General features: G+C 41.1%; 2 protein-coding genes across 12 annotated transcripts in view; both read left to right on the forward strand.

The window, feature by feature from the left end:
• Positions 1-2539, forward strand: part of RAPGEF2 (Rap guanine nucleotide exchange factor 2) — a 245429-nt gene extending 242890 nt beyond the window's left edge. For all 11 annotated transcript variants that reach the window (XM_079771531.1, XM_079771536.1, XM_079771535.1 and 8 more), the window contains one exon: positions 436-2539. In XM_079771531.1, the coding sequence (XP_079627657.1) occupies positions 436-461 (26 nt within the window). In that variant the 3' untranslated portion in view covers positions 462-2539. The remainder of the gene's footprint in view (positions 1-435) is intronic.
• A 9961-nt stretch (positions 2540-12500) lies between these two features.
• LOC307099123 (hemoglobin subunit alpha-like) lies at positions 12501-13049 on the forward strand. Its single transcript, XM_079770313.1, has one exon. The coding sequence runs from the start codon at positions 12623-12625 to the stop codon at positions 12953-12955; it is 333 nt and encodes a 110-aa protein (XP_079626439.1). The 5' UTR covers positions 12501-12622; the 3' UTR covers positions 12956-13049.
• Positions 13050-17377: the final 4328 nt, after the last annotated feature.

Below are 17377 nucleotides of genomic sequence, written 5' to 3' on the forward strand. Positions count from 1 at the left end.
GAACATGTTTTGGTATACAAATAATCGTTATAGAAAAAAGCAAAACAGGATCAATGAAAATTACTTAGAATCCTGTCACTTGCAGATAACCGCTGTTAACATTTTGTTTTATATCCCTCTAGACTTTTTTATGTAGGTGTGTATTATTTAAAAAGCCACATGCTGTTCTAAAACTTGTGTCAGTGAACTCATTATTAAATAGACTCATTGTCTATACTGTGTGTATATATTTAAATTGGCTTCATATATACCTTATTTTAAAGTGTTTATTATTAATAATCATCACCTAGAGAAAAAGGCAAGGATTTTAAGTGAGGTGTACTAAAAAGGAGAGCTAAGGTATTTTTCCTAAGCACGTCAGCTAACATATCTTCTCAGCACCAGCAGGACTTACTTGCTCATCACTTTCTCTCTCTTTCCTTGTTGTGTTTGCAGAAGATGAACAAGTATCTGCTGTTTGAGGCACAGGCTTTTCTGGATCCAGAGTGAGCCACCCGCAAGGAGAGCACAAGAAGACGTCCCTAGCATCCGGGCCTTGGAACTCACATTCTGAGGATGGTGGACCAGTTTGCCTCCTTCCCTGCCTTAAAAGCAGCATGGGGCTTCTTCTCCCCTTCTTCCTTTCCCCTTTGCATGTGAAATACTGTGAAGAAATTGCCCTGGCACTTTTCAGACTTTGTTGCTTGAAATGCACAGTGCAGCAATCTTCAAGTCCCCACTGTTGCTGCCTGCCACGTCACACAGTATCATTCCACATTCCAAGATCACCACCACAAGAGGATGCACCCCGGCTGCACTTCTCAATGCCTGGAAAGATTGTTTTTAAATCTTCCTTTTAGATCTCAATCCAGTCCTAGCACTTGGTCTCATTGGGATAATGAGAAAAGCTAGCCATCGAACTTCTCGGGGCCTTGAACCCACCAAGGAAGACAAAGAGAAACAATGAAATCCTTTGAGGACAGTGCTTGTCCACTTGTTTACAATGTCCTCCTTTTTTTTTTTTTTTTTTTTTAATGAATTTAAAGATTGTGTTCAGAGAGTCAATGTTATATCCACTTAATAATTACAGTATTATTTTGAACCTTTAAGTAGGGTTGCCAGCCAGGGTTTCTAAAAAAAACAAAAAACATAAAAAACCAAATATGCCGGACAGGGTGTGGCCACAGCAAGAAGAAGGGAAGACCTGGCGTGGGGCCCTGTCTTCCCGTGTCCTTCAGGCCTCCCCCGTGAAGTGCCCTATCCTGGAGAAGTATAAACTGTTAGCCAATCACTCAGATACCAAGACACCCCTCCACTCCTTCCCCAGTGGGCGGGGTTCTCCTGTCAAACTGTTTGCACATGGCCAGGGGAGGGAAATAGGACTCTTGGGTCCTGTGTCTGAGCCTTATGGAGTGCAGGACAGTGTCGTTTGAGGGTGTGTCCTGCTCCATTGACATGGATGGCAACCCCCCGCCCCCCCCCCCCTTTTTTTTTTTAAGTTATGTTTCTTTTATTTTTGTTCATTTAGTTTTAGGGATTTTTTTGTTTTTTGTTTTTTCAAGAGAAATGTTTATAACTGGATAGCATTGCAGTGAAAGCAGCTTGGGATGTTGGAGCTAATGCCAGCTGTTAGTACTGCTCTTTCAAGACAGCCTCCCTTTACTGAATTGGCATTAGGGACTAAACAAGCCTTGACCGTGATCAAAGATCAAAAGATCCCAAACCTGGTGGGAGATGCCAGCCTTCGCCAGGGGGCGGTTAGTCGCCGAAGACTAACCTGGAAGTGGCTTAATGGACGCACGATGGATAGAGAAGGCCTAAGTGTAGCAACCACCTGCTCACAGCTGCTATTAACCCTATAATGACTGAAATGACCCCTCCACTCTATTTTTGTGTTGTTTTTGCACAGACTCCGGAAAAGTGAAGGCTGCCAATCCGAGTAGTACTCAAATGTGAGGAACTGCTGGTCTTGGATTTTTTTTCCATTAAATTCAGCTGATCATATTGATCAGTAGAGAAACGTAAATAGCTTCAAATTTTAAAAAGAGTCAAAATGCAGTGTTTTTTCACTGTATCAAACAATGTCAGTGCTTTATTTAATAATTCTCTTGTCTCATGGCATTTGTCTACTTGCTTATATATTACATTGTCAATTAAGCATTTGTAATTTTACATGTAATATGCATTCTTTGCCAGTTTTATTATATAGGCTATGGACCTCATGTGCATATAGAAAGACAGAAATCTAACTCTACCACAAGTTGCACAAATGTTATCTAAGCATTAAGTAAGCGTAGAACATAGGACTGCTAATCTCAGTTCGCTCTGTGATGTCACGTGCAGAATGTACAATTAACTGGTGATTTCCTCATACTTTTGATACTACTTGTACCTGTATGTCTTTTAGAAAGACATTGGTGGAGTCTGTATCCCTTTTGTATTTTTAATACAATAATTGTACATATTGGTTATATTTTTGTTGAAGATGGTAGAAATGTACTATGTTTATGCTTCTACATCCAGTTTGTATAAGCTGGAAAATAAATAAATATAACATAAAGCCTTGTCTATATTCTTAATGAATCGTGCATGCTTTTTATTGTCAAAGTGCAAGAAAGCCCTTGGGTCTCACAGTAGGGGCAAATCCTTGGGAAGCTGAGGAGACCTGGCCTGTGTAGCCCCAAACTGTCCAATAGCCTGTTCTCTTAGAAAAGAAAAGAAATTAATATCATTAATGTTAACACAGGCCAAGCCATGTTTAGAATTTACAGTTTTTCTTGAGATTCAGTGAAAAATGCAGATGGTATCACTATATATATCTACAGAGCATTTGTCTCTTCTCTACCTTTTCCAATAAAAATAGCTGTGGGACCTAATATTTTGTCCCCAGTATACATACTGAGAAAGGACCTCAGAAAACTTAAACAGGAGTTCAAGATCATAACCACCAATACTACAATTTAGCTAATGATTTGGGACTTCTATTGGGCACATAAAATATTGTTCCGTCTCTGAGTTCTCAGGGGTGGTAAGTATGAATACTATTTCAGTCTATCAGAAGGGCACCTATATTTAAACAAGTAAAAGTTTGTTAAGCAGCAACCTATTGAAATACACTTTGAAATCAAGGACTCATTTTTTAGCCTTGAGCAGACCTAAGGTTGGAGTGGAACATATAGGAGCACAGGCACCAAACAGGAGAAAATGGGTGACCCCTAAAAAGGGGTCAGGAATTGGCTCCTGATACTAATGTGGCCACTGGCCAAACCTAAAAATCGTTCTGAGGCATTTGTGCTAGCTGACTTGGTGAGTAAATTTTGAAAATCTGGCCATCAAGACAATTCGAGGATTAAAACCAGTGGCTTCAACCATACCTTTGTGTAAATGCAGCTACTGTGTGTATGTATGTGTTGTGTGCTCTCCTCTATCATCTTTTCAACTTAAAAGCCATTCCCCAGGAACACGCCTAACAAAACAAGAACCTATGCTCTTTAATGCAATGCCCTATTCAAGTTTCTGCCGTTCAAAAAGCTTAATTTTCTCAAGTCTGTTAGGAAAAATATTAATCTGATGTTCTGAACAATAACCTCTTTGCCATCACTTTTTGTATTCTGTGCTGAAAACAAAAAAATGACAAATTGGCATGATTACTATTCCCCTTTGAGGTTTTAGATTACCTTTAAGTAGCAAAAGACTTGTCTTGTTTCAGGGTTTCAAGAAATATGTGCTCATCAGATGTAATCAATAGCAGTGACAGTTTAATCTATGTCATGTTAATAGCAGAACTTTGCCAAGTTTTTTGGGAATGTTGTAGAAAGTATTGGCAAACATCTGAGGCTTCCTCCCTAATCAATAAGGCCAGCTAAACCATGTCTGTTTTCATACATACAGTTTAAAGGCCTTCAAATATTTCCTCAGCTGTGATCCTTTTCCCTCTATAAAGATGTATAGAGTTTATGCTCATCTATGCTTTAATATAATTCATCTCCAGTTCATGGATAATATCTTTCAAAATATTCTTGGATGATGCAAGCTGCTGAGAATGTGTGTATTAACACACTTGTTAGGTCTGTGTACTAGTGTATTTCTCAGTGCATTATTACACTTTTATATGTGCCAAAGAAACATAGGCAGCTCTCTGAGTCCTTGAGTCCATAATATTATTCAGGCCCAACTGGTGTGGCTCAGTGGTTGAGTGTCAACCTATGAACCAGGAGGTCATGGTTGGATTCCCAGTTGCGCAGGCCACATGCCCAGGTTGTGGGCTCGATCCCCAGTATGGGGCATACAGGAGGCAGCCAATCAATGATTCTCATCATTGATGTTTCTATCTCCCTCCCTCTCTGAAATCAATACAAATATACTTTAAAAAAAAATAGTTTATTCAAAGAATAAAGGAAGTGCAGCCACTGAAGGGTCAAGTTTTGGATTAGAGAGGCAAATGATTTTGTGAATATTCACTAAGAATGTCAACAAGAGAGGTTGGAAAAGGGCAATAATTTAATGGAAATGAGTAGGGCAGAGTGCAACAGAGGCGACATGATACTTCTAAGGACCGTAAAGTGAATGAGAATTTACCCAGTTTAGAGTGAGAGCAAACATTCAATGGAACTGAAAAATAATGTTAGTGCACTTCTTTCTCAACATTCACATTTTAGCCAAATACTAGGCAAGCACAGTAAAATGTCTGCCTATGTTTGAAATTATACTTATCACCCAGTTAGTTTTTACAATGTCATGGCTACATAACAGGAAAATTTATAGAGGTGATCAAAACATTGCATGCAAGGTTAAAGAATCTTAGAAAAGGCTTTATTTCATGGGCAACCAATAAGGTCATAACAATTTTCATTATGAGGGAAATCACCTAAGCATGGAATATAATATTAGAAGTAAATTTTAGAATCAAATCACCAATTTTATAGAAGAGAGATAATAATGAAATAAATTTAGTCCAGGGTATTCAACAGCAAAAAAGTAACAGTATATCAGAATATTTGAGTTTAAATTTACGTAGATTGGAACATTTCAAATAAAACTACAAAAATTGATTTAGGCTCAAGACAGTGTCAAGTGTAACATTATGATGAAAATATGTCTAATACTTCCAGATTTAGTTTAATGAACTAATTTTGTTCATATTGTGCACTTACTATGAATAAGCACTTTTCTAGATGCTGGATATTTACAGATTACCCTCTAGTAAACCAAGGTAACTTCAAATTACAGTCTTCTTTTGGCCGAGTGTCTCATTTCTCAGGCTCTAGGGAAAACTTACTGAGTGGCCCTAAGATGATAATATCTTATCCAGCAGCCTTGTTTACAGCTGGATCAAAGGAGATACCTGGCCCAAGAGTAGCCAATGTAGGCTTGCCAGCAATCTATAAGAGGGTCCTAGACTGAGCACGGAGGCTTTAGAAGTTCAACCAACTTGATTGAGCTCATCACATCCTCTGGGGATTTTCTGTAAATGCAAAGAAGAGCGGAAGCAGTACTCAATGAAGTCAATATGTAGAAGTCATGAGTATGCAGAAGTTATGAACAAGAGGAGGTCTGTGAAGTCAAGAAAATGATTGATCAAAAGTAGGAGTAGTGTTCAAATCTGAGTGGAACAGACACCTATTTCTTAGGGAGCAACCAAAAGAGATGTCCTTATTGTACCTGAATAAATTCCCAGTCTCAGAACAACTCGCTGTGAATTCTTCTTATTCTTCTTGAAACCAGGATGGAGAGCCATTTCTGTTCTTTGTGTATTCTCTCTTGATAACCACTCTGTTCTCAGCACCTGGAACAGTGCCTGGAATATTATAAAGGTTTTCATAAATGAATAGCTTATCAAGTACCCTAGAAGGCCCAAATTACACAGATAAATTGGACAATCAAAATCAGCCAACATGCATTTGTTGAAGGACATCTATAACTGCCCAGTACTGATGAGACTTCATTAGCTTTATTGACAATATAATTATCACTATAATGAGAGAAAAATCAATAAAAGAAATGCCTTTTTGTTATATTTCCTGGCATTTAGTAGAAAAAAATAAAAAGGACTCTATTATATTCACTTTTTTTTGCTAAAAGAATAACTATGATTATTCAGATTTGAGTATATGGCAAACTATTTTTTTTTAATTAAAATGCTGACATATATGGTTAGAGCAGAGCCCTTGGGAAACAGAAAAAACCCACTGCTTTGGAATTGTAGGAATGGCATTGAGATTTTTCCCATTCATAAAAGGTAATGTGTCCAATGTATTGAATACTTATGATAACCGCAAAAGATTGTCTCTTTTCTCTGATTTTGGTAGTTACCAGATAAGCTTATTTAACAATAAGTACATAAATTTTGAAGATTAAAGTACATAATTTTGCACATGATAGCTGAATCCAGAGTTTATCTGGTTTGTGCTCAGAGTGGTTTACCTCTTTGATTTCAAGTGTCTTTTAAGGTCAGTCAAGTATGATTGTACCTAAGAAATTGAAATGTTTTCTTTTACTCCCATAGAGTATGAGATCCTCAGAGTTCCGCCAAATGAGAGGGTCTTTATTGGAATAGTGGGATAAGTTCAACAAGCTCACTTCACTTGAAATTTCCTTTGTTCAGGGGGAAGCAAATTATCCATGGATTTACATAAATATCTCTATTAAGAGACAAAATATTAATAAATGCTTAATTTTTTCTTCTTCTTCTCTAGACCCAGAAAGGGACCCAGAATTTATCAGCCTTACACAGTATCCGCCTTGACTTTTGATTTAATCTGACCAGTTACTCTAAGTGAGACTCCCCTTCCTTCCTTGTGGCGCTACCGGAAGCTGGCCCTTTTCCCTCTTTACAGTGATCAAGGACTCCCAGTTGGAGGTCACGTTAGAGCAGCTGATTCTTTGAGGAACTAATTCTCTCATGACTGTGGAATGCCACTGCCCTCCAGCCTCTAAATGCTGGGAAGGCTTGGCTGTGTCTATAAATCAAGCTTGGTCCACCCAGACAGGAAGACTCCACCCATGGTGACAGCCACACGAAGGCATTTGGTGAGTGTAAAGCTTGAAGCTTCCAAGCTTCCATGAGCTTTGAGTGATTTTCAAACCACCACATTTTAAATGTGTTTGGGGGACAAATTAGGATAGAAATCAATAATATCTATTATGGAGTTTTTTTCCTCTCCTTTGAATATTTTATTAATTTATTTCTACCATAAAATAGTTTCTTCTTTTCACCATTGTCTTCCCTACTCCACTTGTTCATGGATTTCCTATGCTATGCCACTGATGTCAGCCATGGCATCATTCTATCTAGTTTCATGCCGGGGTTCTTGTTTCAGCATTAAGAAGGGTTCAGCAATCTGGAGAAAGGCAGTGCATAGATTAAGTAGGAGTCCAAAGATGAAAGATTGGGGGTCAGAGGAGCCTGGCTGAAGGAGCTAAGTTCTTCTTGTCTCAGGACCCCTTGCTTTTTATTAACACAAATTGTCCTAAGGCAAGGTGGAGAAACACTTCAAAGGGTAGGGTTTCCATACAGAAGCATTGTCAGAATGGGGAATAGCCTATGGCTGTTCAGGTCTTTGGCCAGTAGGAGGCAAAAACATGTAGATTAAGATGCCCTGAGCTGTCTGGCAGCAAACAATCATCTTATTCAGGTTTGGGGCAAATGCCTTTAGCCATTCCAACAGGTGACAACATATGTGACTCAGCCCTTGTTGAGTCCCCAAGTTCCATCAACCTTTTGATGAAACTCTTGCAATTATGACATGCTGGAATTAGCTTCTGGCAGTTTCATGAGGGTGTGGTCTATAGGGTCCTTCTGCTTCATGGGCCTGGGGCTGAAACACAACTGAAGTCAAGATGTTATCATTAATTTGACCAAAATTCTGTTCCTTTGATCAACAGATCTAAGGCTTTTTTTTTTTTAAGTAAGTTTGATGCTGACCAGAACCTGATGTCTTAAGGCAAGCATGTCAAACTCGTGGCCCATAGGCCTCATGCCTCATTTATTTGGCCCGTGTTAGCCTTTGAGTTTGACATGCTTGTCCTAAGGGCTTCAAAGGTGAAGGAAAGAAAGGAGGCAAGTGAATCATTGGTGCCAGTAGACTGGACAAGGCCAGTATGAGTCAAGAAGACTGAAAGGAGAAAGGGTCACTTAAAGAAATGGAGCTGGCCTGGCCAATGTGGCTCAATGGTTGAGTATTGACCCATGAACCAGGAATTCACCAGATGAATTCCTAGTCAGGGCACATGCCCAGATTGTAGGCTCCATTCCCACTAGGGGCATGCAGGAGGCAGCCGATCAATGTTCTCTCATTGATGTTTCTATCTATACCTCTCCCTGTCTCTCTAAAAAATTCAATGAAAACATATTTAATAAACAAACAAATAAATAAAATAAAAGGAAAGGAAAGCCTCAGATCTGTTGATCACAGAAACAGAGTTTCAGTCAAGCTAAAGATAACATCTTGCTTCAGTCCCAGACCCAATAAAGCTAAAGAACCCTACAGACCACACCCTCATGAAACCAGACAGAACAATGCCATGGCTGACATCAGAACCTGATACAATGATCAACTACTCCGTCCCCTGGCTCCAAGCAATCAGGGAGCCCATACCCCAACTCCTTTAGCCACCATGAATAATATTTTCCCCTATATAACTAACCCATCCCCTGGAAGCCATTGAGGAGCCAGGTCTTTGAGCATTAGCTCACCTAATGACTTCAGGCTTGACACCATTTTCTCAATTACTAAACCTCTACTTTCTTGGCTGCAAACTCTATTTGCGTTTGATTGGGTTTTCATACACGCAGGCAAACGGACCTCTTTGGTCTGGTACCATGCTCAAGATCTGAATCTTGTCTGTTTCTTCAATCTCTCCTCTTACTCTGTCTACACAAACACTATTTTTCTTTTTTTTTTTCTTTTTTAAACATATGTTTTTATTGATTTTAGAGAGAGAGGAAGAAAGAGGGATAGAAAGATGGAAACATTGATGAGAGAAAAACATCAATCGGCTGCCTCGTGCACGACCCCTACTAGGGATTGAGCCCACAACCCAGACATGTGCCCTGACTGGGAATCGAAACAATGACCTTTTGGTTCATGGGTCCATGCTCAACCACTGAGCCACACTGGCCAGGCTATTTGTCTTTTCTTTTTCTTTTTCCAATGCTCTGAATTATTTTAGACAGCTGTGGTTTTTTATACGTTGTTCTATTTTTTCCAAAATCCTTCCCCCATGCTGCCAACAAACTCTAACCTACGGTGAAGCTTCAGTAATTTCACTTTTGGGAAAAGAAAAAAGCTTATAGAATAAAATGACTAAATTTTGTTCACAAAGATAACAAATACAAGTTTGGACTTTAAATATTCTGCCCGTATTTCTTATCATTTGTTCCTCAAAAATCTTTATGAAGTATATACGGTGGGTATTGGTTTCTATGGTTGAGTATACTGAGTAGAGGCAGCAGCCAGTGGTGGTAGAAATAGGAGAAGGTATTGGAAAACTCCAGCAGGCGCCATTCAGGTTGTATTCTATAGAAAGGATGCCTGGGGTCCTGCAGCAAGTACATTTGCCTTTATTTCATATACATCACTTTCAGAGTTCACAGCATGGGATGTCTTTCACTATGCAGATTTTTGACTCTTCTTTTTTTAAGCTGTCAGGACCACTAATTCTGAATAATAGACAACTAAAAAGTTTTATGCTGGAAGAAAGTTAGTTGTATTTTTTTTTTTTTCTCACCTTCTTCACTCACAAATGCACCCAGGTCAAAAGTTTAGGGAAACTTGGTATAAAATAGCATCCCTGTTTTGTTATGGTAATTTTTTATTTCTAAATACAGAAGTGATTTAATAGTAAAATCCTGTTGGTCCAATTAGAGGTCATGGGAATGACTCTATCTGAATGTAAAACAAAACAAAACAAAACAAAAAAACCTGGTTTTAAGTTATGAGATGGCCAAGGTTTTCAGAGATCAGAGTTAGAGAAGCAGTTTATGACCTTTATCTAAACTTGAGCTGAAAAGGTGATCTACATTTCCAAAGGCACTAAGGGTTCCAATTTGAATTTCTGTGGTGACATTTGGAAAGATTGATCACTCTATTCTGGAAGAAGATGAAAGAATGTGGGTGAGAGGTTATGAGCAGGCAGCACTGCCAGTGGGAGCTGCCAATCAACTAGAATAGCCCCAAGAATTCTCTTTATTTTTCCAGATGCAATATTTAACTAATTTTTGTTGACATTTGGTCAACAAAAATTTAAAAGTTCATGTGTCTACTGTCCTACTCCAGCTACCAAGATTGGTTAAAATGGGAAAGATTTCTATTGTAAACTGCTTTTCTTCAGGTTTCGGGAACAATTAAAAATTTTAATGAAAGCTTTCTGATGAAAGCTACAGGATAAAATTAATTTCAAATTTCTGAAACCTTATTTTGTTTTACTTCATAATGTTCCACATCACAATGTTTCCGAAGGCAGTGATGTATTTCCCAAGCAGTTTAATGAATATAACATGTCAAAAGTAAACTGATCCGGGAGGATGATAATAACAATACCGTAGTGTAGTCAGGCCTACAGCCTCTCCCATTGAATAGCATAATCTTGAGGAAATAATTAGGTACAGCTGCTTTTTTAAAAGATACAATTTAAGAAAATTTGGATATTTAGGAACTGAAAATAAATTAATAAGGCAAGTTAATCCTTCAGAATTATGTTTGATAATGCTGAAAATTAGACTTTCTTCAGTTAAAAAATATATATATTAGAGGAGACCTCTAGTGTTTACAGTAGCTTACTGCAGCTTCATCTAAAAAACATGTATTTCTTCTACTAAGTACAACTAAAACCCCTGACAGTATATGTAAAACAAATACAAGACAACTTTGAAAGGTAGGGAGAAGAAGGCAGGCTGGTTAGGGACCTCAGGACTACAGGTGATACGTTCCCTGGGGGTTTTGTTTGTTTTGTTTTTGCCTCACAAATCCCAGACTTGGAGCTAAAAAAGCTGACAAGCCAGAAATGCCAGTGAATGTGGACCAAGCCAAACAAACCTGCTCCCTAGCCGAGAACCAAGAAACGGGCAGCTAGCAACACAGAAACTGTTAGACACTAACTGCTCTGCTCTAGTGAAACACCCCAGAAAACGGTGTAGCACCGCCTACCCAGGCCAGCAAACGCTGAATTGGGAAGCCTAGATTCCCAGGCTGTAATGGTGGTGACACCAACTTCCCCTCAAAAACCTTGTGGACAAAAGGGGCCACATGCTGACCTGACAAGCTCAGGGGAGGTCTGCATAGCAGTCTTGCAAACTCAAAGACCTAAAATAACCACAAAGGATGGTCTGAAATTGAATTTTAACTAAAAGCAGTTGTGGTGAGTGGTCACCTCCTAGGCTGGTATCTTCACTGACAAGGTCAACCTTTACCTTAACTGAGCCTACCTTTCTTTTTGCATCTATGATAACATATCCTTGAAATGTCTGGGTAACTTGTAACTTCCCTTTTTCGGGACCCCTTAGGGCACAACCTAATGTGCCTGGGATCCAGGACAGAGACCACAAATTCCTTCAATGTTATCATGTTAATTGTTCCTGCACCCACCTAAGTATGTGTCTGTCATTTTACTTTTTATCCAATCCCAGGGATTTCCCCACTTTGCTTTTTCCCACCTCTCTAATCTATCACCAATGGATTTCATGTAACCCACCTACATCACCTCCTTTGATTGCAATGTATAAAAATAGAGGAAAACCCGCCATTCTCCGGAGCATTATCTCAATCCACTGAGGTTCTGCTTCCCAGCAATTGTTGACAGTTTGGCTCAAATAAACTCACAAAATTTTTTTACAGATTTGAATGTTTTTTATGTTAACAACCTCCACTGGGCTAGAGAGAGCTGAGGAGGAAGCTGGGACTTCGTCCCCCCAGGCAGTATCAATGGAGACCAGGTAGCTTTCCACACCTGCTCAGCAGTGACGACACCAATCCTTCCCCGTGATGTCAGTGGAGGCCATGAGGGAAGTGGGAACAAGGCCCCTCTGCCGCTCCCCGCCCAGGAGGTAGCAGTGATGGCTGACCACCGAGCAGGAACTCCCATTCCATCTAACAGTGCTGAGTAGTCCCTCCCCTCCAATGTCAATGAAGGTCGAGTGGGAACCTCAAATTCTACCCCATCCAATTAAAAACCTGTATTTCAAAATGTGGACTGACCTACCCATAATTTTTAATAGAGCTGGGACCTCTGCAAGACTCCTACAACTATAATTTCTCATAGAAATTAAGAACACTATAAATCATCTTATCTGTTACTTTCTATTGGAGATAAGAGATAATCATGAGGCTGTAACCTGGGATGAAAGGCTTAGAACAGAGGGACAAGGCTAAGTCCAAATTAGGAGCAGAAAATAAGGGGAGTAACTAAAGAGGCTTCTAAGAGCAATAAGAGCATTAAAGTCCAGAAATACAGCCAGCTTCAGAACCAGCAAATTGGAGTTCACAAAATGCATCTAAAACCGTGACAAGAGACCCTTCTGGTCCTCACACAGACTCAGAAAGAAGCAACCAGGGTGCTGTCTCCCGCTGACAAGAGCAACGTCAAGGCCGCCTGGGACAAGGTTGGCGGCAATGCTGGCGACTATGGCGCAGAGGCCCTGGAGAGGATGTTCCTGAGCTTCCCCACCACCAAGACCTACTTCCCCCACTTCGACCTGGCCCACGGCTCTGCCCAGGTCAAAGGCCACGGCAAGAAGGTTGGCGACGCCCTGGGTAACGCCGTGGCCCACATGGATGACCTGCCTAGCGCCCTGTCCGCCCTGAGCGACCTGCACGCCTACAAGCTGCGTGTGGACCCCGTCAACTTCAAGCTCCTGAGCCACTGCCTGCTGGTGACTCTGGCATGCCACAACCCCGTCGAGTTCACCCCGGCCGTCCACGCCTCCCTGGACAAGTTCCTGGCCTCCGTGAGCACCGTGCTGGTCTCCAAGTACCGTTAAGCTGGAGCCGCGGCCATCCCTACCCTGGGGCGGTGCCCCTTGGTGCTCCTCCCCAGCACATCCTGATCTTTGAATAAAGTCTGAGTGGGCTGCAGCCAAAAATAAAAATAAAAAAATAAAACCGTGGCAAGAGTTGAATGAGGCCCTAAGCCTGGTAACATGAAGCAGTTTGAGGAGGCATTCTGGGCCCTCATGATCATGGAACCTTTGATTCTTTTTTATTTTTAACACTAGTGGCCCGGTGCACGAAATTCATGCACATTAAAAGGGAATTAATTGGAGGAAATATTTTAATATTGCTATTTGTCCTTTCTCTATAATAGAAGTGTCAAAGATGAAAGAAAATTAATAAAATGTATATGAAAATCTTCCTCCTCTCAGAGTCTGGGGCATGCTGCAGGACCCAGAGTCAAGTCCCCGTCCACCCACATATGCCTCAAAATTGTGCAAGACCCAGACCCAGCTGGCCCCACCCCCATTGAGCAAGATCCAGACCCGTCTGGCCCCACCCCAATCAAGCCCTGCCGGGTGGGGGGCGCAGCCTCAGTTCCCCCAGCACACGTCAGGCGGGGAGTGTAGCCTCAGGTCCCTGGCGCATCCTCAGGTCCCCCGGCCTGGCGCTGGGGCAGGGGGCGCGGCCTGAGATCCCCCGTCAAACCCCACCGGGCATGGGGAGCGGCCTGAGGTCCCCTGCCCCGGTGCCACGCAGCCTCAGGTCCCTGCTGATTGTTTGTTACGGGAACCCCGCCCCTGCTGTGGGCGCAGCCATCTTGTGATGGTGTGAGGGTTAATTTGCATATTACCTCTTTATTATATAGGATGTTTTTGTTTATTTTATAGAGAGGAAGGTAATGGGAGAGAGATTGAAACATTGGTGAAAGAGAAGCATTGATTTGCTGCCTCCTGCCCACCCCCTACTGGGGGACAACCACAAACCCAGGCATGTGCCTGACCAGGAATGGAACCAGCGACCTCCTGGTGCATGGGTTGATGCTCAACCACTGAGCCACTCCGGCTGGGCAGATCCTTTGATTCTTGACCCAACACAGCTCTAGAATGATCCAGGCCAGACTAGAATGTATGTACCAAATCCTATTTGCCCAGAGCCCAGACTGTCACAGCTTCCCACTAGAAATAGCAAACCAGCTGTCAAATGGTAAATTCGCTCAAAAAGTTTACCCTGGCCCTGGCCATTTTTGTTCGGTGGTTAGAGTGTTGACCTGCATACTGAAGGGTCATGGGTTCGATTCTGGTCAAGGGTACATACCTGGGTTGCAGGCTCAATCCCTGGCCTCTGGTTGGGGCTCACGCAGGCAGCAACCAATCGATGTGTCTCACTTTGATGTTTCTCTCTCTCTCTCTCTCTCTCTCTCTCTCTCTCTCTCTCTCTCTCTGTCTTTCCCCCTTACTTCCACTCTCTCTAGAAAAATCAGTGTCAAAAATATCCTCTGGTGAGGATTAACAACAACAACAAAAAGTTCACCCTGGAGATTTAGGGACACAACATCTATTGTACAGGAGTTTCTCTCTCAGCAGAGGCAGTCTTTTGCTTGCTGTAGACTCTGAAAGTTACTTTGATTTTCTAGTCTAACTAAATAACACCTTTTGTCAACCAGAACTGCACAGCATTATGTGTATTGCAGCCCATAGAAATCTTTCTACGCCATGAATGTACTAAAAGTGCTTTTAGTACATTTAAACAGTATCTTAAATCCCGAATCAATGTGTCTACATAGCCTACATGAGAGTGGGTGTATATTGAGCCTTTTCTGTGTGCTAGGCACTGGTCTAAGCATGCCTTATTTAGTGATAGGTTTTGTCCCAACCCTATAAGGTAGAAAATATTATTCTCAGCATTCTTCAGATAAGTAAGTTGAGGCACAGGGAGGTAAGCCACTTGCTGCTGTTGCAGTTAGAAAGCTGCAGAGCTGGACGGTGAACCCAGCCAGGCCAGCTCCAGAGGCTGTGCTCTGAATCACTGCTCTGTGCATGATTAGACAGTGAGCGCTTGAATTGTGGTGTGCAGGAAGGTTACATGAATGGTTTTCCTTGAAATTGCCTGGGCATCCATGATTTCTGGGCAACAGTGAAGTCTTAAAGGAGACTCAGTTTGGAAGTTGTTTTTCCTTATAAGAAGCAGATGACTATAAATCCCCCTCTACTGTGAGCCCACAGGTTTCGCCCAGAGGGAGCAGCAGAGAGGGCTGGACCACAAGGGCTGGGAGTTGTAGAAACGGGATGGGCATCTGTGCTGTGGAATATCCTTGTCCCCTTCCTCACCTCTCCCAGGCTTCTGAATATTTTGTTTTTCTCTGCCATTCCTTACCCTTTTGGAATTGTTTTAAGTTGGCTGGCTGGGTTTCCCCATCTTGAGTGTTGTGGTCAGTGGAACTGGACTGACGAGCAGTAGGAGAAATGGTAACAACTGATTCAGAGAAGCTAAACCTCTTCATATAAACAGAGGCTGGGAGAAGGAGGGGATCTGAGCAGTTTACAGAGGGAGAAAAGTTAGGGAGAGAGAGAGAGAGAGAGAGAGAGAGAGAGAGAGAGAGAGAGAGAGAGGTTTCTTTTTTAAAATACATTTTTAATATGTTTTTATTGATTTTTTTTAGAGAGAGAGGAAAGGAGAAGGTAGAGAGATAGAAACATAAATGGTGAGAGAAACATCATCGATGGGCTGCTTTCTGCATGCCCCCACTGTGGATCAAGCCCAAAACCTGGGCATGTGCCCTGACCAGGAATCAAACCATCGACCTCTTGGTTCCTGGGTCGAAGCTCAACCAGTGAGCTACACAGGCCAGGCTGTTTCTATGAATTTATTTTTTCTTTTCCTTTAAATTTTTTGGGGTGACATTGGTCAACATGAACATATAGGTTTCAGGGGTGGGTTTCTATGTTATAAGATCTGTATTAGTATATTGCACTGTGTGCTCACCACCCAAAGTTAAATCTTCTCCTATCACCATATATTAGGACCCTTTTCTCTCCCCCAACCCCCATCCCCTTCCCTCTGGCTATGAATATAAACTGGGATATCCTTCAATATTACTCAATATACTTCAGAAAAATTGGAATTTCTTTTAAAAATTATTTTGCTTTGCCCTGACTGGTTTGGCTCAGTGGATAGAGCGTCAGCCTGCAGACTCAAGGGTCCCAGGTTCCATTCTGGTCAAGGGTATGTACCTTGGTTGTGGGCACATCCCCAGTGGGGGTGTGCAGGAGGCAGCTGATCGATGTTTCTCTCTCATCAATGTTTCTGACTCTCTCTCCCTCTCTTTCTCTCTGTAAAAAATCAATAAAATATATTTAAAAAATTATTTTGCTTCCTAGATGGGTTGTCTATGAATGCAACTCTGAACTACATAGGTCCCTTGTTTGTTCATGGTTTCACACACTTTGATGGAGAAGAACCAACCCCAAAGGCAGACCAGTAGTTGCAGACATTTTACAGAATGTTTTCAAGGAAAAAAACTTTAAAAAATTTAGATGATAAAAAGAATAAATACCTTGCATTTAAAATTTCAACTTGATGCAAGTGTAAGGTAAAAAGTAGAGGCTTCTAAAATTAGAAAGAACCAGAAGAACCCCCAAAACAAGAAAGAAAATATCTTTAATCAGAAAAGAGTAAAATACTTTTGTGTTATGAATTGACCAGCTCCTCAGAGAAATTATAATATCAAAATCTGTTTATTATTTATTGTTCGTCCCATGTGGTGGAGTTAATTGCATCTCATGATGTAGGTCTAGAAATTTTGTTAACTTTTCAGTTGTTCAACAATGTCCTGATTTAAATAACCCCTTTTGTTATTCTCACAATTATTCCCACTGGGCAAATTGGATCCCCACTAAAAGTCGCATAAGCCAGGCCAGCATGGCTCAGTGGTTGAGCGTCAACCTATGAACCAGGAAATCAAGGTCAGGGCACTTGCCGGGTTTCAGGCTGGATCCCGTGTGAGGCTTGCAGGAGGCAGTCAATCAATGATTCTCTCTCATCATTGATGTTTCTAGCTCTCTCTTCCTCTCCCTTCCTCTCCTTTATATAAGGAAAAGTATAAATAATAATAATAAATAAAAAATAAAAGTTGCAATGAAATTTCAGCACTCTACATAGAAAAATCAGGTAAGCAGTACCCCCTGCAGGCTGGTTCCTTAATTCAGCATATACTTCACTGATTATACCACTTGTTACAAAGAAAGTGAGAAAATAAGATTATAATTTTAAAATATAAATTAAAATAGCAATTTGAAATGCGTGTAAATTGTGATTTTTCAGATTCCTTTATCCATGAAATCATTTATTCCCTATTTCTCTAGGTCAGTGGTCAGCAAACTCATTAGTCAACAGAGCCAAATACCAACAGTACAACGATTGAAATTTCTTTTGAGAGCCAAAATTTTTAAACTTAAACTTCTTCTAACGCC

This window comes from Cnephaeus nilssonii (genome assembly GCF_951640355.1).
Source record: "Cnephaeus nilssonii genome assembly, chromosome: 5".
Lineage (NCBI taxonomy): Eukaryota > Metazoa > Chordata > Mammalia > Chiroptera > Vespertilionidae > Cnephaeus > Cnephaeus nilssonii.

Bases quoted from the DNA above. Each gene is read 5' to 3' on its own strand.
- LOC307099123 (XM_079770313.1), top strand. From the start codon at position 12,623: ATGTTCCTGAGCTTCCCCACCACCAAGACCTACTTCCCCCACTTCGAC.